Genomic DNA, 27,974 nt, shown 5'->3' on the forward strand with positions numbered 1-27,974 from the left:
CAGTATAGACCTAGTCTGTTCATTATATACATCTACATTATGTATTGTTACACCATGTAGGAGCAGTATAGACCTACAGTAGCTAGCTACTTATTTAGATGTTGTTTGACTTAATGAAACTGCCTTAAATGAGCTCTAGTAAACATTTTTTTATTCACACTAATCATTCAACACATTCCATTCTTTGTATGTCTCAAAATAATAGTATTATTTAATTAAATCCATTTAAAAGGAATCTTTGACTGAAAATAAAATATGATCCTCAACTGCGTTTCCCCTCCAGTCAGCAGGCGGCGATGTGCGTCTTTCTGGCGACACCTGCCAGCGTGACGTATAATCTCGTGGACGGTTCTTCAGAAATAGCTGGTCAACCACCTTGGTAGCTTGCAAGCCAACATAGCCGAAAGATTCAAGCTAATTATACGCTTTCGGTGTTTATTAGATACTGTGTTTTAGACACACTTCTGTCGTATCTAACCTATTTAATTTCATATTACGTTATTTTTTATTAGTCAGCTATAGTAGCTGGCTGGTTAAGTTAGCACTAGCCACTAATGCTAGCTAGCTAACATCCCTGACCATGAGCTCCCTGAACTACTCCCCTCCTGTTAAAGAAGAGGAGGTCTGCTGGACGGAGAAAGAAGCTCTGGGGCTGAACATTGTTGTGAAAGAGGAGAAGGAAGAGGAGGATGTCACAGTTAAAAAAGAAGTAGAGGTTGAGGCTGTTACAGTGAAAGAAGAAGAGAAAGACGTTACTGTGAAAGAAGAGAAAGACACGTTAAGAGTGAAAGAGGAGGAGGATGTTACTGTAAAAGAAGAGGAGAAAGAGGAGGATGCCGTTTTTGGAGTGAAGATGGAAGGGGAGATTACTGTCACATTGAAAGATGAAGAGGTGGAGATAGGAGATCTGATTAACACCAGTAAGTACCGCCTTAAATTTGTTTTTAACTTTGGATATTCGGAGTTGGCCCGTCAATACCTCTTCAACGGAGGGCCCTAGTATGAAGTCTAGAATCAGACGACGTAGAGAGTAAGCTACCCCTTGTTTTCTCCTTTCCGTTTCCAAAAAGTGACTTAACATATATATTTGAGAAGGGTCTATCTGCTGACCGCAGACTGGGGGGCACGGCATGTAGTGATTTTCGTGTGGTGCTGTTTTAATACACACCGAGCCCCCCAATAGTGCCATGCGAGAGTTGGGTTGGCTACACCAAAGATTGTGGATATACTGACAAGATGTCTCTCTGCCCTAACAAGGGGAGTCATTGTCCACAAAGTGGCCAAGCGGGTTGTCTAGCTCCCACCTATCCTTTCTTTGGATTGGTGGATACATGTTCTTATTGTACTTCAACCGCCTGTATTCAATGGAGAGAGATGCTAAGCTACTAGCATGAATATGCATAGTGATCTGGAGGCAACTCCTATAATGTTTTTATCAGAGTTGCCGGGGTGGCAGATAGCCTAGTGATTCTACCGTTGGGCCAGTAACAGAAAGGTTGCAAGATCGAATCCCCGAGCTGACAAGGTAAAAATCTGTCGTTCTGCCCCTGAACAAGGCAGGTAACCCACTGTTCCTAAACCGTCATTGAAATTAAGAATTTGTTCTTGACTGATTTGCCTAGTAAAATAAAGGTTTAAAAAAATGTTACGTAACAACTGTGGGAGAAAGATGTACATATAGGGAGGAACATAATACTGTAACACAAGAGAAAGATACACTTAGAGTGCATTTGCCATTCTGGTAAAATGCATTGTCTATTTTATAGGACAGGAGGCCAGAGTAAGGCCGTGAGAGCATAGGACAGCTGGACAAACCAAGGTCAGAGGGACATACAAAGGAGGGGGTCAGCCACATGACCAACTGATGGACTATAGACATAGGCCATATATTTTTAGGACATGAAGATGCTGAAGGAATGTCAGAAGAGACACATAGTCTACGAGTCCTAATAAGGACAGACATCAGGAGATCTGCATGGAGGAATGGGCCAAAATACCAGCAACAGTGTGTGAAAACCTTACAGAAAACATTTGACCTCTGTCATTGCCAACAAAGGGTATATAACAAAGTATTGAGATAAACTTTTGTTATTGACCAAATACTTATTTTACACCATAATTTGCAGAAAAATTAATTAAAAATCCCACAATGTGATTTTCTGGATTTTTTAAATCATTTTGTCTGTCATAGTTGAAGTGTACCTATGATGAAAATTACAGGCCTCTCATCTTTTTAAGTGGGAGAACTTGCACAATTTGAACTTTTTTGCCCCACTGTATACGTTTCACAAGTTTGGCCACACAGTACAGCACAGTAGACAACTAAGTAACTAGATAATCTGTTTGTCTTTGACAGGAGAGAAACCAGACTCTCCCTCTGACAACGGAAAGAGTCCTTCAGGGAAATCAGACCCAGAGACGCCCAAAGCAAAAGGAGGACATCACTGCTCCCACTGTGGAAAGAGTTTTACCAAGAAAGGGAACCTGCACAGGCATGAGAGGACACACACAGGAGAAAAACCTTTCCAATGCTCCCAGTGTGGAAAGAGTTTTAGCGAATTAGGTTACCTATTAATACATAAGAGAATCCACTCTGGCGAGATCCACTTACTTCTCCAAATATGGAATGACTTTTTCCAGGTTAGGGAGTCTGAAATCACATGAGAGAATACACACGGGAGAAAATCATTTTCAATGTTCCCACTGTGGAAAGAATTTTACCCAGTTAGGGAACCTAAATCGGCACAAGAGGACACACACAGGAGAGAAGCATTATCACTGTTCCCAGTGTGGAAAGAGTTTTAGGGGTTTAGTGAGCTTGAAACACCATGAGAGGACACACACAGGAACAAAGCCTTACCAATGCTCCCTGTGTGGAAAGAGTTTTACCCAGTTAAAAGTCCATGAAATTACATGGAGGAATACATACAGGAGAGAAGCCTTATCAATGTTCCCAGTGTGGAAAGAATTTAATGGGTTTAGTGAACTTGAAACAGCATGAGAGGATACACCCACAAGAAAAGCCCTACCAATTTTACCAAGTTAGGGGGTCTGACAAGGCATGAGAGGACACACACAGGAGGGGATAAGACCTACCACTGCTCCCACTGTGGAAAGAGATTTAACCGGTTAGGGCATCTGAATAAGCATGAAAGAATACATACACAGGAAGAGAAGACATACCACTGCTCTCAATGTGGAAAGATATTTTCCCAGTCAGAGGACCTGAAATCACATGAGAGAATAGAGAGACTGTGTTCTGACTTGTGTTTTTGACTGAGAATTTGTGTTTTTGTTTGTCACATTAAATCATATTGTTTAAATGAAAATCTGATCAAGAAAATAGGCCTGTTTTTGTTTTTTCATCTTGATCATGTCTAAAATCAAATGAAATATTTTAAAATGTGTATTTTGTTTTCATTATGAGTTTTGATTGATTGTGTACAAGTATAAACCCTCTGATGTTGTTCATGATATGATTTGGATATTGCTAAATGTAAATTATTATATAGCTCAGTTGGTAGAGCATGGCGCTTGTAACGCCAGGGTAGTTAGTGGGTTCGATCCCCGGGACCACCCATACGTAGAATGTATGCACACATGACTGTAAGTCGCTTTGGATAAAAGCTTCTGCTAAATGGCATATATTATTATATTATTATATTAAGTAGCCTTGGCTTGTAGCTGTTTCTGTAATGTGAGGCAGCTTGATGTACAAGTACATCACCTGGACAAGACAATAGTTTATTAATTTATTATAAAGATTATTGAATTTTGCTTTTCTTCACTCCAACCTTGAATTTGATTTGATATATGATTTGGATAATGCTAAATTACTTTGATTTGATACAGCTGCAGCCAAATATATTGGCACCCTTACACTAAGAAATAAATCCCTATTTCTTCTCAAATCAGTTGAAATTGATGGTGGCCTGGTACCACTACTATACTGTGATGGTCTCCACACCTTGTTATTGTACTAGCTCCACTACTATACTATGATGGTCTCCACACCTTGTTATTGTACTAGCTCCACTACTATACTATGATGGTCTCCACATCTTGTCATCAAATGTATCTTTATAAAGCCCTTTTTACATCAACCGATGTCACAAAGTGATGTACAGAAACTCAGCCTAAAATCCCAAACAGCAATGCAGATATAGATGCACGGTGGCGCCCCATTTAAGGTTCCACCAGCCGCCTGTAGTTGGGAGGTAGTTCTGTAGTTGTATCTAGCCAGACTAGAAGGGTTCATGTAGATTGTTGGTAGAGAGGTAGTTCTGTAGTTGTATACAGCCAGACTGGAAGGGTTCATGTAGATTGTTGGTAGAGAGGTAGTTCTGTAGTATCGAGCCAGACTAGAAGGGTTCATGCAGCTTTTTCAAGGTTGGTTTGATGGAGGCAGTTTTAAGGGAATTATTCACAGTGCCTGAATTAAGAAAGTGTTTAGTGATTTATGATTGTATGAGTCCTGTGGGAACAGGGTCCAAGGGGCAGGTAGTTGACCTCATATTATGGACCATTTCAGAGACAGATGTTGGGGTTTTCAATGAGAATGTGGTGAAACTGCAGCTGGGAGGCTCAGTATGAAGCAGGGGGGCAGGTCTGAATAAAGGGGTAGATTGTACAGTGAAGCTGCAGCTGGGAGGCTCAGTGTGAAGCAGAGAGACAGGTCTGAATCAAGGGGTAGATTGGACAGTGAAGTAAATGCTCTTTATTGTGGATGTGGTGATTTGAAAAATGGTTGAACTAATTTCTTTACTACGTAAAATATATTTCTGGGGCTCCCGTCACCATTTGAAATGAGATTGGTGAAGTACAACTTGTGTGCAGTGTTCAGTGCCACTTTGTATGCAGTCTGGTGATATACCAGGGACTGGGGATGCAGTTAGGTTTGTATGCAGTCTAATGATACACCAGGGACTGGGGATGCAATTAGGTTTGTATGCATTCTGGTGATGTACCAGGGCCTGGGGATGCAGTTAGGTTTGTATGCAGTCTGGTGATGTACCAGGGCCTGGGGATCCACAGTTAGGTTTGTATGCAGTCTGGTGATGTGCCAGGGCCTGGGGATGCACAGTTAGGTTTGTATGCAGTCTGGTGATGTGCCAGGGTTTGTATGCAGTCTGGTGATGTGCCAGGGCCTGGGGATGCACAGTTAGGTTTGTATGCAGTCTGGTGATGTGCCAGGGCCTGGGGATGCACAGTTAGGTTTGTATGCAGTCTGGTGATGTACCAGGGCCTGGGGATGCACAGTTAGGTTTGTATGCAGTCTGATGATATACCAGGGAATGGGGATGCAGTTACGTTTGAATGCAGTCTGATGATATACCAGGGACTGGGGATGCATAGTTAGCTTTGTTTTCCTCTAGGTCTTCTCCAGTTTGCTCCCAGCAGCATTCATAGAACGTAGATCACTGTTAAACTAGGCTGCAGAGAGTTTGTTTGACTGAATGAATATGACATTGCCTTAAATGCAGCATTAGATGTAAAGTTTACATTCTCATTCATTACAAATCTTCACCAATCAACACATGCTTTCATTTCAACGTATCAATATAATATTATTTAATGAAATACATTTTTAAAATACCTTTTTTTTGTCATACTTCTGTTCTATAGCTAGTTGCCCCATTTATTTTCATATTTACGTTGTTAGTCAGGCAGATGTTTTAAATTTGCCTATTGCTAGGCTATTCGCTAATGCTAACTAGCTAGCTAACATCCCGACCATGAGTTCACTAAGCTACTCCTCCTGATAAAGAAGAGGTCTGCTGGACGGAGAAAGAAACTCTGGTGAAAGAGGCGGAGGAAGAGAAGGACGTTACAATACAAAAACAAGTAGAGGGCGAGGCTGTTACTGTGAAAGAAGAAGAGAAAGACGTTTCAGTGAAAGAAGAGGAAGACGTGTTCAGAGTGAAAGAGGACTAAGAAGATGTTCCAATAAAAGAAGAGGGGGAGGAACAGGGGAAGATAACTCACATCGAAAGAGGAGGAGGAGGCGACAAAGGATCTAATTAACAACCGTAAGTACTATCTTGGAAACGGGCACAAACTGTCTGCAGTTGTCTAACTAATGCAGGCTTAAACTGTAAGTCCTGCTCTTTATTATGTTGTTTATAATGTAGGAATTGATGAAGCTAAACTGTAACGTGTGTATACCATCAAAGAGCGGGCCACCAACAAAACGCATTAATCATGCATCCAATATATTATTTTAGTTAAATACTGTAGTCCACAATATCTATTATTATAGTGGTCTCTACAGCTTAAAAACGTCCCTAATAAATCAGATTTGTCATCAAATGTTTTTGGGTGCTTACACTTATTTTACAGATACCTACCAATACAAATCAATACACACACAAGTCCCCAAAATAACAAGAAAGAAATTGAGAAATATCAGAATGTTGTCGGACTCCGGAATATAAATATTTAAGCCTCCCAAGTGGGGCAGCAGTCTAAGGCACTGCAGCTCAGTGCAAGAGGCAATCCCTGGTTCTAATCCAGGCTGTATGACAAGCAGCTGTGATCGGGAGTCCCATAGGGCGGCGCACAATGTTCAAGTTATGTGAGGGTTTGGCCGGCCGGGACGTCCTTGTCCCATCGCGCTCTAGCGATTCCTTGTGGCGGCCGGGCCCATGTACGCCGACTTTGGTCGCCAGCTGGACGGTGTTTCCTCTGACACATTGGTGTGTCTGGCCTCCGGGTTATACAAGCAGTGTGTCAAGAAGTGCAGTGCGGCTTGGCAGAGTTGTGTTTCAGAGGATGCATGGCTCTCGACCTTCGCCTCTTCGAGTCCGTAGGCGAGTTGCAATTGGATTTCATGACATAGCTAGCTAACAGCCATGGAGGAGGGTGAAAGGATAGCAGACCCAACTGTCAGTGAGAGAGGAGGCTATTCTGGATAGGGCAGGTACTTTTGTGTAGTTCTTGTCCCTAGAAGTGAGGACGGAGATAATAGTAACATAATATTCAGTGTGGTGTAATTTGACTATAATGAAGTATGTTTCTTGTGAGGTTTTCTGTCCTCAGATAAAGAGCTCTATGAAAGCCAGTCTACATATGAAGAGGTCACAATGAAGAGCAGAGGTTCTCAGTCCTGGGGACTCAGAGGCACATTGTTGTTTTTGCCTCAGCACTGCACAGCTGATTCAAATGATCAACTCACCATCAAGCTTCAAGTGGTATTTATGTATTCATTTGTGGTGCTATCCTTGATATTTACATTTAAGTCATTTAGCAGACGCTCTTATCCAGCGCGACTTACAAATTGGTGCATTCACCTTATGACATCCAGTGGAACAGTCACTTTACAATAGTGCATCTAAATCTTAAAGGGGGGGGGGTGAGAGGGAATACTTATCCTATCCTAGGTATTCCTTAAAGAGGTGGGGTTTCAGGTGTCTCCGGAAGGTGGTGATTGACTCCGCTGTCCTGGCGTCGTGAGGGAGTTTGTTCCACCATTGGGGGGCCAGAGCAGCGAACAGTTTTGACTGGGCTGATATGACCCTGGTATTGCCACATGCTACACATGCACATATGTGTGCCCATGCATCTATCAATCCAATGTTATCATGGATATTATACTTTAGTAATCCACAATGACCTGGTGATGTAACTGTTGGAGGAATTAAATTTCTCTGTTCTAATACCCAATTAAAATTAAACACTCTGTCAATTCATAAGAATTTGTAAGACCCTTATTTTATAGAAATGGACAGAGCCCGTCATAAAGTCAAATAGCAGCCTTTATTCACGAGAGTACTGCTCCTTACACATTTTACCACAGGTTATAAACTGAAAATGACGTCAGCGTTTTCCAAATGTTCCGTCTCTTCTTGACACTGGTAGAAAGGCTCTATAGTTCCCAAGCCTTCCCTCCTCGCCTAGAGCCAAGGTCAGCCAGTGTAGATAAGCATTCTAGTCAGTCTGGAAATATAGTTAATTCATTTCTACCAAGGAACAGACAGTCATTGTTCTAAACTTGACCACATTCCCACACATTATATTCAGTACTGGGATCAAGAAAGAAAACTCATAAACATACAGAATAGTATTCTGATTAGTACATATACTGTAACATAATAGTATTCTGATTAGTCAGTCCTGATTGAAATGTATACATCATTAGTCATCATTGATTAAAAAAATCCCTTAACAGTAACAGTTTAATAATTACATTGTCTTCCATATTCCTACAGATACCTTGTAACTGGAGATTCCTTCTAAACGATTGCCTACAGTTAACGTGTAGGGCGCTGCACAGTTGGGTGACCAGGGTCATCTGGGACTGCCTCCTGGAGCAATTCAGGTGTGTGAAGGCTACCTGTGTCCTGCGTAACTTCATGAGGATGAACACGAGGACCAGGAGGGGATCTGCAGCTCGCCACCGTGTGCCAGAGGAGAAGTCTGCTGCTCTGCAGAATGTTTCAAGGATGGGGTCCAACAACACAGCAAGAGAGGCAATCGTGTGCTGGAGATCTTCACCTCCTACTTCTTCAAAGAGGGTGTTGTTCCCTGGCAACACCATAGACTAGACTATGCACAACCAAAAGCTCTTTTAAGAGCCATTCACATTGCAGTAAAAGTATTGTTCCATTTACTTAGCTATGTCAACTGCAGTTATTCAATTCACAGTGTTTCTCCCTTTGATTTCTACTTCTCATGTGAGGGTGCTGTTTAGGTAAGGGTGTGATGTCTGTGCAAAAACAAAACAGGCTATTTTAAATCACTAATATTGAAAAAATGTAGAACAATTAGACACCCTATAACCGACACCTACACACTCATGTATCAATCTGATTGATGGATTGTGTTGTGCAGTAAGCAGGTTCAGATGTATAACTGTGGCCCCTTCCACCTTCAAAGAATAGGCAAGAGGGCCAACCGTGGAGAATACTAAGACACTTAATTATTTCTATAACTAAGCTATATTGTTTTGTCCTTGTGTGTCCGTTCATGTTTTTCAGTATAAAAGTACTCTGCAGCCACTTAGTGTGGTGTGGACACCAGGTGAGGCCACACACAGATTCCTGTTGAACACTGTCGCTTTAACAACCTTATTTTCTCAATAACAGTCTCTCTCCTTCACTTCATCCCTCTCTCCCCTCCTCCCTAAATATTCTAGGTTATATCAGCTGTGTCTGTGAACCCCTCCTCTATCTGAACTGGCTACATAGAGGGCACAGCATGATCAGAGGTGAGAGGTCACTTGGTCAGGACAACAGGAAGTATTATTAAAGATATGCTTTACATTGAAATACAGATAGAGATGCAGTAGTCCCAGATCCAAGGTCAGTTTTGCATTTCATCTCCTGATTGATGACTAATAATGTTAGAATAAAATAAAATAAAAACACAAGACTTAGAGCATATTTATCTCTCCATATGTCTCTAGTCTGCAGATATGTTTTGATGTGAGAAAGGAAGCCAACCCCCAGTCCCATCATCGCCACATCACCTGCTTTTAAGATAACCTTTGGGCCGACTAGAGACATTATTATGTAATTGTGATTTATTTTAAATTGTTATTTCACCTTTATTTAACCAGGTAGGCTAGTTGAGAACAAGTTCTCATTTGCAACTGCGTCCTGGCCAAGATAAAGCATAGCAGTGTGAACAGACAACACAGAGTTACACATGGAGTAAACAATTAACAAGTCAATAACACAGTAGGAAAAAAGAGTCTATATACATTGTGTGCAAAAGGCATGAGGAGGTAGACAAATAATTACAATTTTGCAGATTAACACTGGAGTGATAAATGATCAGATGGTCATGTACAGGTAGAGATATTGGTATGAAAAAGAGCAGAAAAGTAAGTAAATATAAACAGTACGGGGAGGAGGTAGGTAAAATTGGGTGGGCTATTTACCGATAGACTATGTACAGCTGCAGCGATCGGTTAGCTGCTCAGATAGCAGATGTTTGAAGTTGGTGAGGGAGATAAAAGTCTCCAACTTCAGCGATTTTTGCAATTCGTTCCAGTCACAGGCAGCAGAGAACTGGAACGAAAGGCGGCCAAATGAGGTGTTGGCTTTAGGGATGATCAGTGAGATACACTTGCTGGAGCGCGTGCTACAGGTGGATGTTGCCATCGTGACCAGTGAACTGAGATAAGGCAGAGCTTTACCTAGCATGGATTTGTAGATGACCTGGAGCCAGTGGGCCTGGCAACGAATATGTAGTGAGGGCCAGCCAACTAGAGCATACAGGTCGTAGTGGTGGGTGGTATAAGGTGCTTTAGTAACAAACCGGATGGCACTGTGATAAACTGCATCCAGTTTGCTGAGTAGAGTATTGGAAGCTATTTTGTAGATGACATTGCCGAAGTCGAGGATCGGTAGGATAGTCAGTTTTACTAGGGTAAGTTTGGCGGCGTGAGTGAAGGAGGCTTTGTTGCGGAATAGAAAGCCGACTCTAGATTTGATTTTAGATTGGAGATGTTTGGTATGAGTCTGGAAGGAGAGTTTACAGTCTAGCCAGACACCTAGGTACTTATAGATGTCCACATATTCTAGGTCGGAACCATCCAGGGTGGTAATGCTAGACGGGCGTGCTGTTGAAAAGCATGCATTTGGTTTTACTAGCGTTTAAGAGCAGTTGGAGGCCACGGAAGGAGTGTTGTATGGCATTGAAGCTTGTTTGGAGGTTAGATAGCACAGTGTCCAAGGACGGGCCGGAAGTATACAGAATGGTGTCGTCTGCGTATAGGTGGATCAGGGAATCGCCCGCAGCAAGAGCAACATCATTGATATATACAGAGAAAAGAGTCGGCCCGAGAATTGAACCCTATGGCACCCCCATAGAGACTGCCAGAAGACCGGACAGCATGCCCTCCGATTTGACACACTGAACTCTGTCTGCAAAGTAGTTGGTGAACCAGGCAAGGCAGTCATCAGAAAAACCGAGGCTACTGAGTCTGCCGATAAGAATATGGTGATTGACAGAGTCGAAAGCCTTGGCAAGGTCGATGAAGATGGCTGCACAGTACTGTCTTTTATCGATGGCGGTTATGATATCGTTTAGTACCTTGAGCGTGGCAGAGGTGCACCCGTGACCGGCTCGGAAACCAGATTGCACAGCGGAGAAGGTACGGTGGGGTTCAAGATGGTCAGTGACCTGTTTGTTGACTTGGCTTTCGAAGACCTTAGATAGGCAGGGCAGGATAGATATAGGTCTGTAACAGTTTGGGTCCAGGGTGTCTCCCCCTTTGAAGAGGGGGATGACTGCGGCAGCTTTCCAATCCTTGGGGATCTCAGACGATATGAAAGAGAGGTTGAACAGGCTGGTAATAGGGGTTGCGACAATGGCAGCGGATAGTTTCAGAAATAGAGGGTCCAGATTGTCAAGCCCAGCTGATTTGTACGGGTCCAGGTTTTGCAGCACTTTCAGAACATCTGCTATCTGGATTTGGGTAAAGGAGAACCTGGAGATGCTTGGGCGAGTAGCTGCAGGGGGGGCTGTTGGCCGAGGTTGGAGTAGTCAGAGTCAGGAGGAAGGCATGGCCAGCCGTTGAGAAATGCTTGTTGAAGTTTTCGATAATCATGGATTTATCGGTGGTGACAGTGTTACCTAGCCTCAGTGCAGTGGGCAGCTGGGAGGAGGTGCTCTTGTTCTCCATGGACTTCAGTGTCCCAGAACATTTTGGAGTTAGAGCTACAGGATGCAAATCTCTGCCTGAAGAAGCTGGCCTTTGCTTTCCTGACTGACTGCGTGTATTGGTTCCTGACTTCCCTGAACAGTTGCATATCGCTGGGACTATGAGAGAATATTTAGGTAGCACTGTGATTCATTAATCATGTGCTACTGTAACGGATGTGAAACGGCTAGCGAGTTAGGGGTGGTGCGCGCTAAATAGCGTTTCAATCGGTGATGTCACTTGCTCTGAGACCTTGAAGTAGTGGTTCCCCTTGCCCTGCAAGGGCCTTGGCTTTTGTGGAGCGATGGGTAACGATGCTTCGTGGGTGACTGTTGTTGATGTGTGCTGAGGGTCCATGGTTCGCACCTGGGTATGGGCGAGGGGACGGACTAAAGTTATACTGTTACACTGCCTTACCTCTTTCCCTTTCTGTCTTTAACACCTCTCTCACCACGTCATGTATATACGACTTGCATCCTTGGTACAACATGATGTTATATTCTACTCAATCCATAGGCTTTATTAATGTCATTCAGGCTGTTTTGAAGTTGATACAACTGGCTATGATAGCTGAGGTTCATAGCTAGGTTCTGAACTAATATGTATACCAAACGTTTGGGTCCATACACAGATCGGCGAGATAGCTTGCTTCACATCCATAGGCATACAGGTATTTTAAATAATAAACTGCACAATAAACAAGAACATAGTTAGCTACGTTATTTCATCTATCTGCATGGCAAATATCAGAAAGGCAAGCTTACCCAATTGTACATTAAATTTGCAGTAAATTCTTCAGCTAGCTAGATTCTATATATCCACTGTTTCACAAAAGGACAGCCTGGTTTGCTGGTTGTTTCAGGAGTCCCCAAAACAACCAGAAGTTCCATTTTAAACTCATGTCACAACACCCATTATGCCAGCTGGCTAATGTTAGCTAGTCTCCTAGCTGATTAATGTTAGCTAGTCAGCTAGCTGGCTAATGTTAGCTACGCAGCTAGCTGGCTAATGTTAGCTAGTCAGCTAGCTTGTTGAATCGCGATTATCGTAAATGAAAAAATAAAAATAATTGTTTGTCTCTACATTAACTAACATTCCTGTCAACTGTACATGTTTCTGCACGATTCGTTATGACCTTATAATCCCTTACATTTGCCTCTCCTAGTATTTCTGTCCGCCATCTTTGCTGAAGAAAGTCGAACAGTCACAAGTGCAGCAGCAGCCTAGGCAGTTTAAGATTCGATGGAATGGTTGACGAAAAAAATTAATCACAGAAAAAATGTATTGACTGATATTGATTTATTTGGGGGGGCTAATAAATATTTTACTTTTAGTGACGTCCCTGATTCCTACCCTTTAATTTTTTGTCCGAAAATAAAATAAACATTTTACTCAACTGCATTACCCACTCCAGTCAGCAGATGCCGGTGTGCGACTTTAAGGCCATGCTGCTCGTGTGAGGTATAATCTAGTGGACGGAACATTTCTTTCAACAGCAGCAACGGTTAGTCAGACACCTCGTTAGCTTGCTAGACAAAATAGCTGAACCAATAAAGCTCTTTAGACACTTTGGCCACTGTGATTTAACCCCCCTTCTGTCGTCTAGTTAGTTATCCGATTTAATTTCATGTTTACGGTGTTGTTGTTATTAGTCAGCTCGCGGGCGGGTTAAGTTAGCATTAGCCTAGCTAACATCCCCGACCATGCGGTCACTAAGCTACTCTCCTTCTGCTAAAGAAGAGGAGGATATCACAGTAAAACAAGAAGTAGAGGGTGAGGCAGTTACTGGTTGGTTAAGGTTAAGTTAGCATTAGCGAAAGAAAGAAGAGGAAGACGCGTTCAGATTGAAAGAGGAGGAGGATGTTACAGTAAAAGAAGAGGAGGATGCAGTTTATGGAGTGGAAGAGGAGATGACTGTTACATCGAAAAAGGAAGAAGAGGAGGAACCTCGATACCTGGGCCCGGTTTCCCAAACGCATTTTAAGGCATCTAATGGTTCTAACGGTGAATTTAGCCATAAGATGGTTTTGAGAAACCATTCCCTGATGAACACTAGTAAGTACTGTCTTAACTATAGAGGCACAAACTCTGCAGTTGTTGAACTGATGTTTGGTGTTAAAGCGGAAATCTGCAATTGCTACATCCATATTGTGAATTTATTTATAAAATTTATATAATTTATTTATAGCCATTGATTCTTTAAGAATATAACACATGCCTAATGAGCTTAGTTCAATTGTTTTTTTACTATAATGTTTAGAAACAATGTAAATCAACACTGTATCGTCTCAACATGTTTAAAACTATAATGTTTATATCATGGTTGGTCAGTCCTTGCATCCATAGGTCTGTCTGTCTGTAGGTAATTATCCAAAACAGTGGTGGAATGACAGATTTGTTATTGTTTCAACTGCAGATTGCTGGGTTGTTTTGGTTTTTTAAACAGCAACAAAATGGCTGCCCAGAGACCTGGTTTGGTAAACAGCTGAGGATGGGGGAAGGAGAAGTGTAACCACTCTCAAATTCATAGAGAAGGATATTGTAGAAACTGTAACACAACACCTAGTGACCTCGTCAAGAAGTTCAGACATCTTGGCGTAACAGTTATAAGGTGTTGATTTGACAGTTGCTGGACCCAGGTTTAAGTTCAGCTCAGTGTTACCCCCAGAATTCACTACAGTATGAATACAAGGACTGGCCATGCATCAGGTCATAATGATAGTTTAACCAGGTGTCTAGGATATATAGTATATTCTAGAATTGCCCATTTAGATTTCCTGTGGGGGTCAAATTATTAGAGCTGTTGATAAGTCATTGTATAATATTTTTTTTAAATCATGCCCTTACATTAAAGGCAAGACATACCTAGATTCAATTACATTCATGAATTGGTTTGAAACCTTTCTTTTAAACCCTTCTCAAAGTTGGTGCCTTGACGGATTTGTAAAAAATGGTTTGTTATTTAATTAAATGTAGGTGAGCAAGTCAGTTAACTTGTTATGGCTGCAATCCCACTAACGGGATAAGTGTCATCAACAACCGCTGAATACCATAGCGCTACATTCAATAAATATTACTATAAATATTTATATTCATAAAATCACAAGTGCAAAATAGGAAAACACAGCTTAGCCTTTTGTTAATCCACCTGTCGTGTCAGATTTTGAAATTATGCTTTACAGCGAAAGCAATCCAAGCGTTTGTGTACATTATTAATCGCACGACAATACATTAAGTACACTTAGCATCAGGTAGCTTGGTCATGAAAATCAGAAAAGCAATCAAATTAATTGTTTACTTTGATCTTTGGATGTTTTCACTCACGAGACTCCCAGTTACACAACAAATGTTCCTGTTGTTCCATAAAGATTATTTTTACATCCAAAATACCTCTGTTTGTTTGCCGCATTATGTTCAGAAATCCACAGGAAAGAGCGGTCACGACAACGCAGACAAAAATACAAAAAAGTTTCCATAATGTCCACAGAGACATGTCTGGCGTTTTTATAATCATTCCTCCGGTTGTTTTTAAAATATATTAATCGATAATATATCAACCGCAAATGTCTTTCACAGTAGGAGAGGGTTAAGCAATACCTATCCAAACTATGTTGTGCGAGCAAAACTCATGTGACCACTTGAAACTATGTCTGAAGACTGTTGACACCTTGAGGAAGCGATAGGAAAAGGAATCTGGTTCATATCCCTTTAAATCCAGCAAAGGGAGGCCATGGACCATGGAGTTTTCTAAATAGAAGCCACTTCCTGTTTTGATTTTCCTCAGGGTTTCACCTGCAATGTCAGTTCTGTTATACTTACAGACAATATTTTGACAGTTTTGGAAACTTTAGAATGTTTTCTATTCAATACTAATAAAAATATGCATATATTAGCAACTGAGAATGAGGAGCTGGCCGTTTACAATGGGCACCATTTCATCCAAGCTACTCAATACTGCCCCTGCAGCCATAAAAAGTTAAGAACAAATTCTTATTTACAATGACTGCTGACGCTGGGCCAGTTTTGCGCCACCATATGGGACTCCCAATCACGACCGGTTGTGATACAGTCTGGATTTGAACCAGGGTGTTTGTAGTGACACCTCAAGCACAGAGATGCAGTGTCTGCTGTGCCACTCAGGAGCCCCAGAATCATGTTCCAGTGCTGTCCCCAACTAAAATACATATTGGTTATCTGAGTCATCTGTTCTTTCTACCAATTGCCCCATGTGTTTTTATAAAATCTATATGTACTGAACTTGTCTGATGCTTTAAGCACGCCGTTTGATTAAATAAATTATACACACAAATGACTAGAGGGAGCCAGTCATCAACACAACCCGACCAGAGGGAGCGGGCCGTCAACATAACCCGACCAGGGGGGGCGGGCCGTCAACATAATCCGACCAGGGGGGGCGGGCCGTCAACATAATCCGACCAGGGGGGGCGGGCCGTCAACATAACCCGACCAGAGGGAGCAGGCCGTCAACATAACCCGACCAGAGGGGGCGGGCCGTCAACATAACCCGACGAGGGGGCGGGCCGTCAACATAACCCGACCAGAGGGGGCGGACCGTCAACATAATCCGACCAGAGGGAGCCCCCCTCAGCTGCTGGACTTCGTAAATTCTGCCATTCTGCTCCTGAAGTTTTCAGTAATAGACTGCACCAGCAGTCGGCACCCTTTTCCAGTTGGAGTGCCAATTTATCTGATTTCTACCAATCTGTGTGCCAGTTATGATTTTCCTATGCACATTTTCGTGGAACAGTTTAATTTAAATTAAAATAGTATCTCAAAATCATTGTCTGTTATAAATCTACATTCTATCTAAATCTAAATTAAAATGATACAAATCTAAAAGTAACTTTTCTTGCCATTTCTAACTATGTAAAAACATAAAGCCAACAAATTGGCTGCACATGGCCTGTCTACAACAAACTTGAAACATTGTATTAACTATCAACTGGGTCCTCCGAAACTTGCAACTTTGTATAGAATATTCTGGGCCCTCAGTTTCCCGCACCAGTGAGTTCTGGACAGACACAGCTGTAGGCTATTTGTGAAAAGGAAAAGAAGTAATCAGGTATTTTATGACATTTCCACTGGATCAGAGCATTACATTTTCCCCTTTTATGCTGAGTGGTTATCGAAAGGGCGAGAGCTGGAAATATTTTATGAAAATGCTCTGTGGAACTATTGTCATTTGCAATTGATTTTAATAAGACTTAGTTTACTTGCTGTTTGAGGTGAAGAAAAATTAACTTGAGAAGCTCCACAACTCATTAGTGGTGGTGCATTAAGACAATCAGAAATACTATCAGACATCCCCAAATGGGCACATTTATAGGCCTACATTTGTGTGCATGCCAGGTAGACTAGTCCTACTACTATATGCGTAATCAGTTGTGCGTCCTTACTCAACATTGACAGGAGTGTTTCAAACAAAATACAATGAATAAATTGACAAAACTGAACCATCTTGTAGGGTCAGGTCTGGGTGGTCTGCCAGGGGCCAGGGGCCGTTTCATTTAGTATCCGTTTGGGTCGGTTGGGGGATGATTGTATTTCACCATAGTATGTTGTACCGAAGTTGACCGACTGAAGGGGAGTGTAACTTTGATTATAATTACACTTCCCTGAAGGTGGGAAACGAGGTACAACACCTGTTTGTTCCCACCCTTTCCTGGGTCGGTGAAGAGCGGTATTAAATTGAAGGAATAAATCCTAGCCTCACTCTCATCACCTGTGGAAGGCGGGGCTTCCAGCGAGGCGTGGATTTGACCTTGTTTCCCTCCTTCAGGGAACAGTAGTTATAGTCATAACGTTACACTTGTCATATGATGAACTTCAACTAATATAAGGGATCTTGCTGTCGGACAGTTTTTGTATTCTGAAATGTACTCGAACTATGTATCATTTAGTGGCTCCTTATGTTACGCTGGGAAAACAGTTTTCATGGGCACAGAAATACGGAATAATTTGGTGGTTTTAACAGAGTCATCTTGTATTCCAAGATGGCGTAGCACTAAGAACTGTTTGTTTTTAATGTTTTTTGTTGTGTATATATTGCAATAAATTTCAATCTTTTTCCATTTTTAAATTAAATATACCTTCCAGCCACCCGCCTGACCCAATGTAATACGGATCTGCATTTTTTAAAAACCTTATAGCTAGAACCTCCATCAGAAGCTAACCAGCCAATTGGCTACTAGCTTTTTAGCTTTTTAGTCATTGTTAGCCACTGCCACGGCCTTTACCTTTTTAGCTTCAACACCAGCCGCTTTTAGCCTGGATAATACCTGCCAGTCTGCACAGCGCGATATCAACCCTGAGCATATCGGGACTGATTTTCTCCACTACATCACCGTATTCCTGCCTTAAGCTCTGGACCATTACACCGGATAATCGCAGCCAGCAAGCTGCCACAGAGTAGCCCAGCCTCGAAGCTAGCCTTGAGCCAGGCCCATCCCCCGGTCTGCTCAGTGGACCCTATGATCACCGCCCACCTTTCGGAAAAGCTGACCACGACTCCATTTTGTTGCTCCCTGCCTACAGACAGAAACTAAAACAAGAAGCTCCCACGCTGAGGTCTGTTCAACGCTGGTCAGACCAATCTGATTCCACACTCCAAGACTGCTTCCATCACGTGGACTGGGATATGTTTCGTATTGCGTCAGACAACAACATTGACGAAAACGCTGATTCGGTGAGCGAGTTCATTAGAACGTGCGTTGAAGATGTCGTTCCCATAGCAACGATTAAAACATTCCCAAACCAGAAACCATGGATTGATGGCAGCATTCGCGTGAAACTGAAAGCCCGAGCCACACTTTTTAATTGGGGCAAGGTGACCGGAAACATGACCGAATACAAACAGTGTAACTATTCCCTCAGCAAGGCAATCAAACAAGCTAAGCGTCAGTATAGAGACAAAGTAGAATCTCAATTCAACGGCTCAGACACAAGAGGTATGTGGCAGGGTCTACAGTCAATCACGGATTACAAAAAGAAAACCAGCCCAGTCACGGACCAGGATGTCTTGCTCCTAGGCAGACTAAATATTTTTTTGCCCGCTTTGAGGACAATACAGTGCCACTGACACGGCCCGCAACTAAAACATGCGGACTCTCCTTCACTGCAGCCGACGTGAGGAAAACATTTAAACGTGTCAACCCTCGCAAGGCTGCAGGCCCAGACGGCATCCCCAGCCGCGCCCTCAGAGCATGCGCAGACCAGCTGGCTGGTGTGTTTACGGACATATTCAATCAATCCCTATCCCAGTCTGTTGTTCCCACATGCTTCAAGAGGGCCACCATTGTTCCTGTTCCCAAGAAAGCTAAGGTAACTGAGCTAAACGACTACCGCCCCGTAGCACTCACTTCCGTCATCATGAAGTGCTTTGAGAGACTAGTCAAGGACCATATCACCTCCACCATACCTGACGCCCTAGACCCACTCCAATTTGCTTACCGCCCAAATAGGTCCACAGACGATGCAATCTCAACCACACTGCCCTAACTCATCTGGACAAGAGGAATACCTATGTGAGAATGCTGTTCATCGACTACAGCTCGTCATTTAACACCATAGTGCCCTCCAAGCTCGACCCCGCCCTGGGTCTCGACCCCGCCCTGTGCAACTGGGTACTGGACTTCCTGACGGGCCGCCCCCAGGTGGTGAGGGGTAGGCAACAACATTTCCACCCCGCTGATCCTCAACACTGGGGCCCCACAAGGGTGCGTTCTGAGCCCTCTCCTGTACTCCCTGTTCACCCACGACTGCATGGCCACGCACGCCTCCAACTCAATCATCAAGTTTGCGGACGACACAACAGTGGTAGGCTTGATTACCAACAATGACGAGACGGCCTACAGGGAGGAGGTGAGGGCCCTCGGAGTGTGGTGTCAGGAAAATAACCTCACACTCAACGTCAACAAAACTAAGGAGATGATTGTGGACTTCAGGAAACAGCAGAGGGAACACCCCCCTCTCCACATTGATGTGACAGTAGTGGAGAGGGTAGTAAGTTTTAAGTTCCTCGGCGTACACATAACAGACAAACTGAATTGGTCCACCCACACAGACAGCATCGTGAAGAAGGCGCAGCAGCACCTCTTCAACCTCAGGAGGCTGAAGAAATTTGGCTTGTCACCAAAAGCACTCACAAACTTCTACAGATGCACAATCGAGAGCATCCTGTCGGGCTGTATCACCGCCTGGTATGGCAACTGCTCCGCCCACAACCGTAAGGCTCTCCAGAGGGTAGTGAGGTCTGCACAACGCATCACCGGGGGAAAACTACCTGCCCTCCAGGACACCTACACCACCCGATGTCACAGGAAGGTCATAAAGATCATCAAGGACAACAACCACCTGAGCCACTGCCTGTTCACCCGCTATCATCCAGAAGGCGAGGTCAGTACAGGTGCATCAAAGCTGGGACCGAGAGACTGAAAAACAGCTTCTATCTCAAGGCCATCAGACTGTTAAACAGCCACCACTAACATTGAGTGGCTGCTGCCAACACACTGACCCAACTCCAGCCACTTTAATAATGGGAATTGATGGGAAATGATGTAAAATATATCACTAGCCACTTTAAACAATGCTACCTAATATAATGTTTACATACGCTACATTATTCATCTCATATGTATATATATATATATATACTGTACTCTATATCATCTACTGCATCTTTATGTAATACATGTATCACTAGCCACTTTAACTATGCCACTTTGTTTACATACTCATCTCATATGTATATACTGCACTCAATACCATCTACTGTATCTTGCCTATGCCGCTCTGTACCATCACTCACTCATATATCTTATACATATTCTTATCCCCTTACACTTGTGTCTATAAGGTAGTAGTTTTGGAATTGTTAGCTAGATTACTTGCTGGTTATTACTGTATTGTCGGAACTAGAAGCACAAGCATTTCGCTACACTCGCATTAACATCTGCTAACCATGTGTATGTGACAAATAACATTTGATTTGATTTGATTTGGAGATACCACAGGGTTCAATTCTCGGACCGACTCTTCTCTGTATATACCAACAATGTTGCTCTTGCTGCGGGTGATTCCTTGATCCACCTCTACGCAGACGACACCATTCTGTATACATCTGGCCCTTCTTTGGATATTGTGTTAACAAACCTCTGTCGTGGAAATTTCCTCTATTTACCAAATAATGGGAGCAAACCGCACACACACGTCAGAGTTAGTTATAAAAGTCCATCTTTAATTATATGAGCTCTTATCACAATCCTGTGACTCTCAGATAAATTCAGTGTCTCCCAGTGGATTCTCTGAGAGCCCCTTTACAATGCAACTGAGTTCCTTTAATAGCAAAGACACACATAGTCAGACAGCATAGACATAATTAATCGTTCAGCTTTGTCTCCTTTCCCAAACCCCAGAACCATAAACCAAATCCTCCATATCAACAGGAATATATCAAATTGTCATTTATATACAACCCACTCTAAATTCAAACTCCTGGATAAACTCACGGAGAGGAGAGTGACCCTACAGGTCAACAAAGAGGGAGCATATAATGATTCCACCCTCCTTTCCCCCCCATGAGAAGAGTAGGGAGTCACTGCCACACCGAAAAGATATGTTTAAACATGATGACCCCTTGACCTCTCCCCTCTCTGTGGCCCATGCAACTTAGTCCTGACATAGAACAGATAACTGCCAATGGCCACCACTATAGTACAACAAAATACATTCTTATGAGAAGTAACTTACACACATTTGATGAATATTAAACATCTTACAAATGTTACCAACAAATTCTGATAATTCCTCGACACCTCCAAACGAGCTTCAATGCCATACAACACGCTAGTAAAACTAAATGCATGCTCTTCAATCGAACTTGTATATACATTTTTCTATTGTGTTATTGACTGTATGTTTTTTTTATCCCACGTGTAACTCGGTGGTGTTGTTTTTGTCGCACTGCTTTATCTTGGCCAAGTCGCAGTTGTAAATGAGAACTTGTTCTCAACTAGCCTTTCTACTTGCACATCATCTGCACATCTATCTCTACCTGGTTAAATAAAGGTTAAAAAAATATATATATCTTAACTTTACGATATGAGAGTCACCTTAACTTTATTGACAACACCCAAATAGATTCTGTCATTTACACGGTTCTTCAATAATTTCACATCATTCTTAATACAGTAGCTGTTTTGTTAGTCACATGTTCAACTATCATCAGCTGATCCAGGAAATCATTTTTTGAATGCCAGTCGAATTTTAACATTGCAGTAGGAGTATTTTAAGGAATTTCATAATGTAGAACCCTAAGCGTTTGCCTCATTCAATTGATTTCAGCGTGATCTAGATATTAGCCTTGGGAAAAATCCAGGCTCTGAATTGAAAGAGTACTATTTATGCGATTTAACAAAAAGTGACTAACACAAAAAGAGCTGTGTTACACTTATCATGTTGGTGACCCACTTGAATCAAAATACAACACTTCAAAATGTAGCTGGCTGTTTTCTACAAATTGTCCTCTAGTGATGTACACATTATTCCCAGATTCCGTGTGGTTTTTGAGCTGTTAGTTTTGGCAGGACGTGCAACCTCATCTCCCTCCTTTCGCACAATTGATTTCAACATGATATCGATGACATAAGTGTTGTTCCTTTTTTCAGCGACCCCTATATTTAAATGCATCACTCCAAAATGTAACTGACTGTCTTCTGCAGGTTGTCCTCTAACCAGTGAGGTTAAATACATCTCCCATTTCCATGTGTTTTTTTAGTTGTGTTGGTTTCAACATCACGAACAACCTGATTTCCCACCTGATTGATATCAGTGATTTATTGCTACTTGTCAAAACAACAGCGTTTTTGGTGCTTGTGCAGTTTATAAGGTGCTTGTGTAAGTAATATGATTATTGTGGCAGATGTTTGTGTATGTCTGTCATGCCTTGGTCATTGTATTTTGTGTTTTTGTTATTATGTTTGGGTAGGCCAGGGTGTGACATGGGTTTATATGTTGTTTTTCGTATTGGGGTTTGTAGTATTTGGGATCGCGGCTGATTAGGGGTGTTGTATAGGCTTGGCTGCCTGAGGCAATTCTCAATCAGTCAGGTGATTCTCGTTGTCTCTGATTGGGAACCGTATTTAGGCAGCCTGAGTTTCGCTTTGTATTTCGTGGGTGTTTGTTCCTGTATCTGTGTTGTAGTCACCAGATAGGCTGTAATTAGTTTCACGTTCCGTTCTGTTATTTTTGTAGTTAGTATCAGTTATTTCATGTACCGCGTTCTTTCATTAAAGTCATGAGTAACCAACACGCTGCATTTCGGTCCGACTCTCTTCTTTCAACAGACGAACGCCGTTACAGAAACACCCACCACTCACGGACCGAGCAGTGTGTAAACTGGCAGGAGCTAAAGGAGGACGTTATGGACGGTAGAGGCATGGAGTATACGACGTGGGAAGAAATCGACAGGTGGGCGGCCGACCCAGAGAGAGTGCAGGAGCCCGCCTGGGATTCGCTTCAGCAGTGCGAAGAGGGCTACAGGCGAATTGAGTCAATGAAAAATACACGCCGTCTAAAACGGAGAGGCGCTGGAATAAACAGGCAGCGAAAGCTGGAGCAGCAAAAGGAGGACAAATTATTCGGAGAATGGACATGGGAAGACGTGTTGGATGGTAAAGGTTGTTACACTTGGGAGGAGATATTGGCCGGAAGAGATCGCCTCCCATGGGAACAGGTGGAGGCACTAAGGAGAGCAGAGGCAGCCGGAGATAGGAGCCGACGATGCGAGGGAACACAGTTGGCAAGGAAACCTGAAAAGCAGCCCCAAAAAATTATTGGGGGGAGGCTAGAAGGGAGTATGTTTATGCCAGGTAGGAGACCTGCGCAAACTCCCTGTGCTCACCGTTGGGCTAGAGAGACCAGGCAGGCACTGTGTTATGCTATGGAGCGCACAGTGTTTTCAATGCGGGAGCATAGCCCGGTGCGGCACATACCAGCCCTTCCTATTGGCCGGGCTAGAGTGGGCATCGAGCCAGGTAAGCTTGGGCAGGCTCGGTGCTCAAGAGCTCCAGTGCGCCTGCACGGTCCGGTCTATCCAGAGCCACCTCTACACACCAGTCCTCCGGTAGCAGCTCCCCGCACCAGGCTTCCTGTGCGTGTCCTCGATCCAGTACCACCAGTTCCAGCACCACGCACCAGGCCTCCAGTGCGCCTCGCCTGTTCAGCGCAGCCAGCGCTTTTCTCCTCTCCTGCGCTGTCGGAGTCTCCCGCCTGTTTAGCACAGCCAGAGCCTTTCTCCTCTCCTGCGCTGCCGGAGTCTCCCGTCTTCCCAGCGCCACCAGTGCTCCCAGTCTGCCCAGCGCCGCCAGTGCTCCCAGTCTGCCCAGCGCCGCCAGTGCCGCCAGTCAGCCCAGTGCCGCCAGACAACCAGTCTCTTCCAGATCTGCCAGTGATAGAGGAATTTTTAATTCCCTTATGTTTTATTGCCAAAACCAATTAAATTCGCACTCATTTCTAATTCATGATAAGTTGTAAGTTTATCATTTGCATGAATTAGCAAGAGACCAGTCTTAAAAAACAAGTTCAGCATTTATTCTCGATGAGTACTCACCCAAAATACAAAGAACATTACATTTTAAAACTGAAGAAGACATAAAATGACGTCATCAGTTACACCCCCTCTCCCAGTCTTACAATGGCGTAGTATTCGGTCCTGGAGATAGTTTCACTCCCCTCATAAACTACATTCCAACCTGCCTAAAGGATATACTTCTCTCTGCTAATGGAATCCAACCAAAACATTCTTATCTGTTTGAAGTACTATCTTATCTCTGCTTTAAAACTTTCCCAGGAGACACAGACACAATTAATTTCTGCTTACATTTTCAGTAACAGTACAATTAAGAACCCATACTTTTCAAATCATAACATAATAGTATTAGCATGAATGGTTCTAATCATTAAAGTATACATAATTGATCATCTAAACTATATTTTCCTCTATCAATCCTCCCTTTGATCAAATATTATACATTCAATTCTACATCTAGTTTTATTTAATCATAAAAAATGAAAGTATAAACGAACTTAACTAACCTTTTTATAGAGGTTTATCAGATGATCATATGAATAGACACATAATCAACAAATCAATTATAAATGTTTATCCAACTCTCCACATTTCATTAATCAATTCTAACCTTAACTCCAACTGTTTTTAAACCTACATCAGAATCATAACTCTTCCTTCCGGAATTCTTTTTTGTTTTTGTTTTTACAATCTTTATCAAAAAACAGTTTAATCGTTGAAACAAATTACAATCTAATTCCCCTTCATCTCAACACTATTCTCATCAAACATAAATTCCCCACAAATGACAGATCCGGATTCGTCCACTTCCTCCCTTAGACATGCCTCCAGTCCTCCACAGGTCAGAATCTGGAATCGGCGTTGGGTCATTGATCTTTCCAGAGTCCTGGAAACAAGGCCTCGCACACAGGGAATTAGACAACAGCCGCATAAAATTAATAGTCATACAGGTTGATACAGCCCAAAACACCACATTTTTCCATAAATACTGTCTACCCAATTTAGTTCAGAGAAGTATCCACCCCAGAGTTTCTGCCAACCCGTGAGCCAGGGTGGTCAAACCAGCTGAGGCTTCGGGCACTGATTCGTCCGGAGCCGTGCTACCTGGGATGTAAGACATGGTCCTGATTATCACGCCCACTTCCTCCTTTTATCTAATGCAATTCTATTCTGTCAGGTCTTCCAGCTGGTTGCTTCAGTCTGTTCTACAAAACCTTTAACAACACCTTTGGTATTCCTGCTAAAGCGCTGTTGATTACCATAACTATAATTACACACCTCGTGGAATCCCAATGTTATCAATATATACTGTCGTCAAAAGAACCAGATGGAGCATCTCTCTCGTTTTGGCTAACTTCACGTCTTGGTGTTGTATGAGTGTAAAAGGCATTCCTAAATGTACTAGAGCGCATAGCCCAGTCCAATCAGTCGGTAATACCGACCACAAATTCATTCCCCCGCACAACCACCAGATGTCAGCCCTGGCCACCTTCAACATTTTGAAATCTCCAGAGTTCAACCAGCCTGTCAAATCAGACATGGTCTCGTCAGTGGTAATATTCTCTGTCTTATTGCAGGTACCAACTTCCCCCACGTATTTCCCGTGTGTACGGTATCTGGCAAAACAGTAATATTCTCCTCTCGTCACGGTAAAGGGAGGAAGTCTTGATTTAAATGGAACCTGGGGATATAAATAGTGTAAATCAATACAGCTATCATTACTTGGCATTCCTGCTTTCATGAACAGCTTTACCATACATGCCATTCCCTTACTATACTTTACCTGGTCCCAAATTGAGTGTATGGGTTTACATAGCCATCCCTTTCAGTGTGAGCTATGACCTGGCTCCACGACTTACACGGTGATTTACACAAATACTTCCCATAGAGTCCCATGGTTCTAGACTGCCAAGGGGTGAATCACCCCAATTGATCTACACAAAATTCTACTGAGAGATCCTTGCCCAATTCCACCCTCACTTCCTTACTATTTTGTTTCAGTGACCTTCAGAGAATCTTAGGTAACATCCCATTTCCCTCATCTAGCACATGAGTCAAATTATCCTCTTTGGCACTTTCCGGGGGATCATGGTGAATCAGGAATATGGCCCCCACAATAAAACAGCTCAGGACGGTCAGTGCACACGTGAAGCCCCACCCTCTCCCCGAGAACATATCAACAGCCAGAGGCCAAGCCATCACTTCACTTCTATGAACGCTCACAGCTGGGGAAAGGTCAGGTATAGGGAATCTTCAGAAGGAGTTTGACCCCCGTTCCATATGGGTCACGGTTTCTCTCCTTCCCCTGTGGCCGCTCGACAGTGCCAGTATGACTCACCCCCTTACAATGTGTGACATGTACCCAGGTAGCTCTTTCGGCTATTCTCACCGCGAAGGCAGTCACCAGTAGTACTTGGAATGGTCCCTCCCACCGAGGCTGCTTCCAGTTTTTTTTCTTCAATGATTGGATCCAGATCCAGTCTCCTGGTTGAATCTCGTGTGCCACCTCCCTCTAATTCTCCTGCTGGGCATAAAACTTTTGACATACGTGTTTGATTAATGAACAACCTCCTCATGTGTCCCACCATACTGCTTTCTATTTCTAATCGCCCTAATTGGGGCATTCTATAGGGTCTACCAAAAACCTTCTCAAATGGAGATAGCCCCTCCCTATCAGGGGTTATTCTAATAGTCATTAACACTATGGGCAGGCATTTTATCCCGTTCATTCCAGTACTTAGGTGTGTTTTCCTTAATCAACCTTTTACCGATCGATTCATGTTCTCGATAAGGCCAGCGCTTTGGGGGTGATAAGAACTATGTTTCTTCATATTTATATCCAATTTCTGACCTATATGCTCAATTACTTCTGGTAATCCAAATCGCGGAATTATCTCCTGACATAATGCTCTAGCCACTGTTTCTGCGTCTGCTGAGGATGTAGGAAACACTTCTACCCATTTGGTATATTTATCAATTATTGTTAAACACCACTTCTTGTTTTCACTCTTAGTTAATTCAATATAGTACACCGTGAGCAAAAGTTTTTAAAATAGTTAGTTATTCCATATGCTACAAAGTGCTGTTTAACCATTCTTACCATCCCCCCTGTTGATACATGGCTTTGCTCATGTATCAATACAGCAGCATATTTAAACAGTGACTTAGGTAAAACAGGTAGATTCCCTTTATGCCAAATACCTCTATCTACAGCTCCCATTCTGACCCATTTAGAAACTTATTTACCCACTATGTTATCTTTGCTCTTCCTGCACCCCCCTCTAACTTCTCTGCTCTCCCACCTTCAAGGTCTCTGCGGTGCGTGGGAGGGCTCCTCTGTATGTTTCTCATGTTTTCCAAATTTGAACTACATGGGAACTACAAACCCATGGACCCTCTTTTAGAAAAAAAATGTCTATGAGCGGCTTTTCTCCAAATTCCTTAATCAATCTATCTTAATCCCAACAATAATCCTAACTCCTCATAGATGTCCTATATTCCTGTTAAATATAATACTATTTAAAAACGTATAATCTAATAGATGCTAACCATATTAAAAATCATTCCTACACTAACAAGCCCTCTCCTTGGGGACCCTCAGTATTCTATCAGACAATAACATGGGTTTAATATGTGCTGCAAAGTGTGGAATAAAACTTTGGTCCTGGAAAACAGAGTAAAGCAGAACAAAGCATTCTTATAACCCATCTGGTCCTCTCA

The 27,974-nt window shown here is 42.8% G+C and overlaps 1 protein-coding gene and 1 long non-coding RNA gene across 2 annotated transcripts; one reads left to right on the plus strand and one right to left on the minus strand.

Annotated features, from left to right (window-relative positions):
- Nucleotides 1-368: 368 nt before the first annotated feature.
- Nucleotides 369-3,407, plus strand: LOC124015823 (zinc finger protein 189-like). The gene is made up of 2 exons (XM_046331313.1): nt 369-920; nt 2,357-3,407. The coding sequence occupies exons 1-2, from the start codon at nt 581-583 to the stop codon at nt 2,662-2,664; spliced, it is 648 nt and encodes a 215-aa protein (XP_046187269.1). The 5' UTR covers nt 369-580; the 3' UTR covers nt 2,665-3,407.
- A 21,539-nt stretch (nt 3,408-24,946) lies between these two features.
- LOC124015839 lies at nt 24,947-27,952 on the minus strand. The gene is made up of 2 exons (XR_006835228.1): nt 26,644-27,952; nt 24,947-25,153 (listed from the first exon to the last, which is right to left on the minus strand). It is a non-coding gene; the product is annotated as an uncharacterized LOC124015839 (long non-coding RNA).
- Between the last annotated feature and the right edge of the window lie 22 nt (nt 27,953-27,974).

The sequence above is a fragment of the Oncorhynchus gorbuscha genome, linkage group LG26 (assembly GCF_021184085.1).
Source record: "Oncorhynchus gorbuscha isolate QuinsamMale2020 ecotype Even-year linkage group LG26, OgorEven_v1.0, whole genome shotgun sequence".
NCBI lineage: Eukaryota > Metazoa > Chordata > Actinopteri > Salmoniformes > Salmonidae > Oncorhynchus > Oncorhynchus gorbuscha.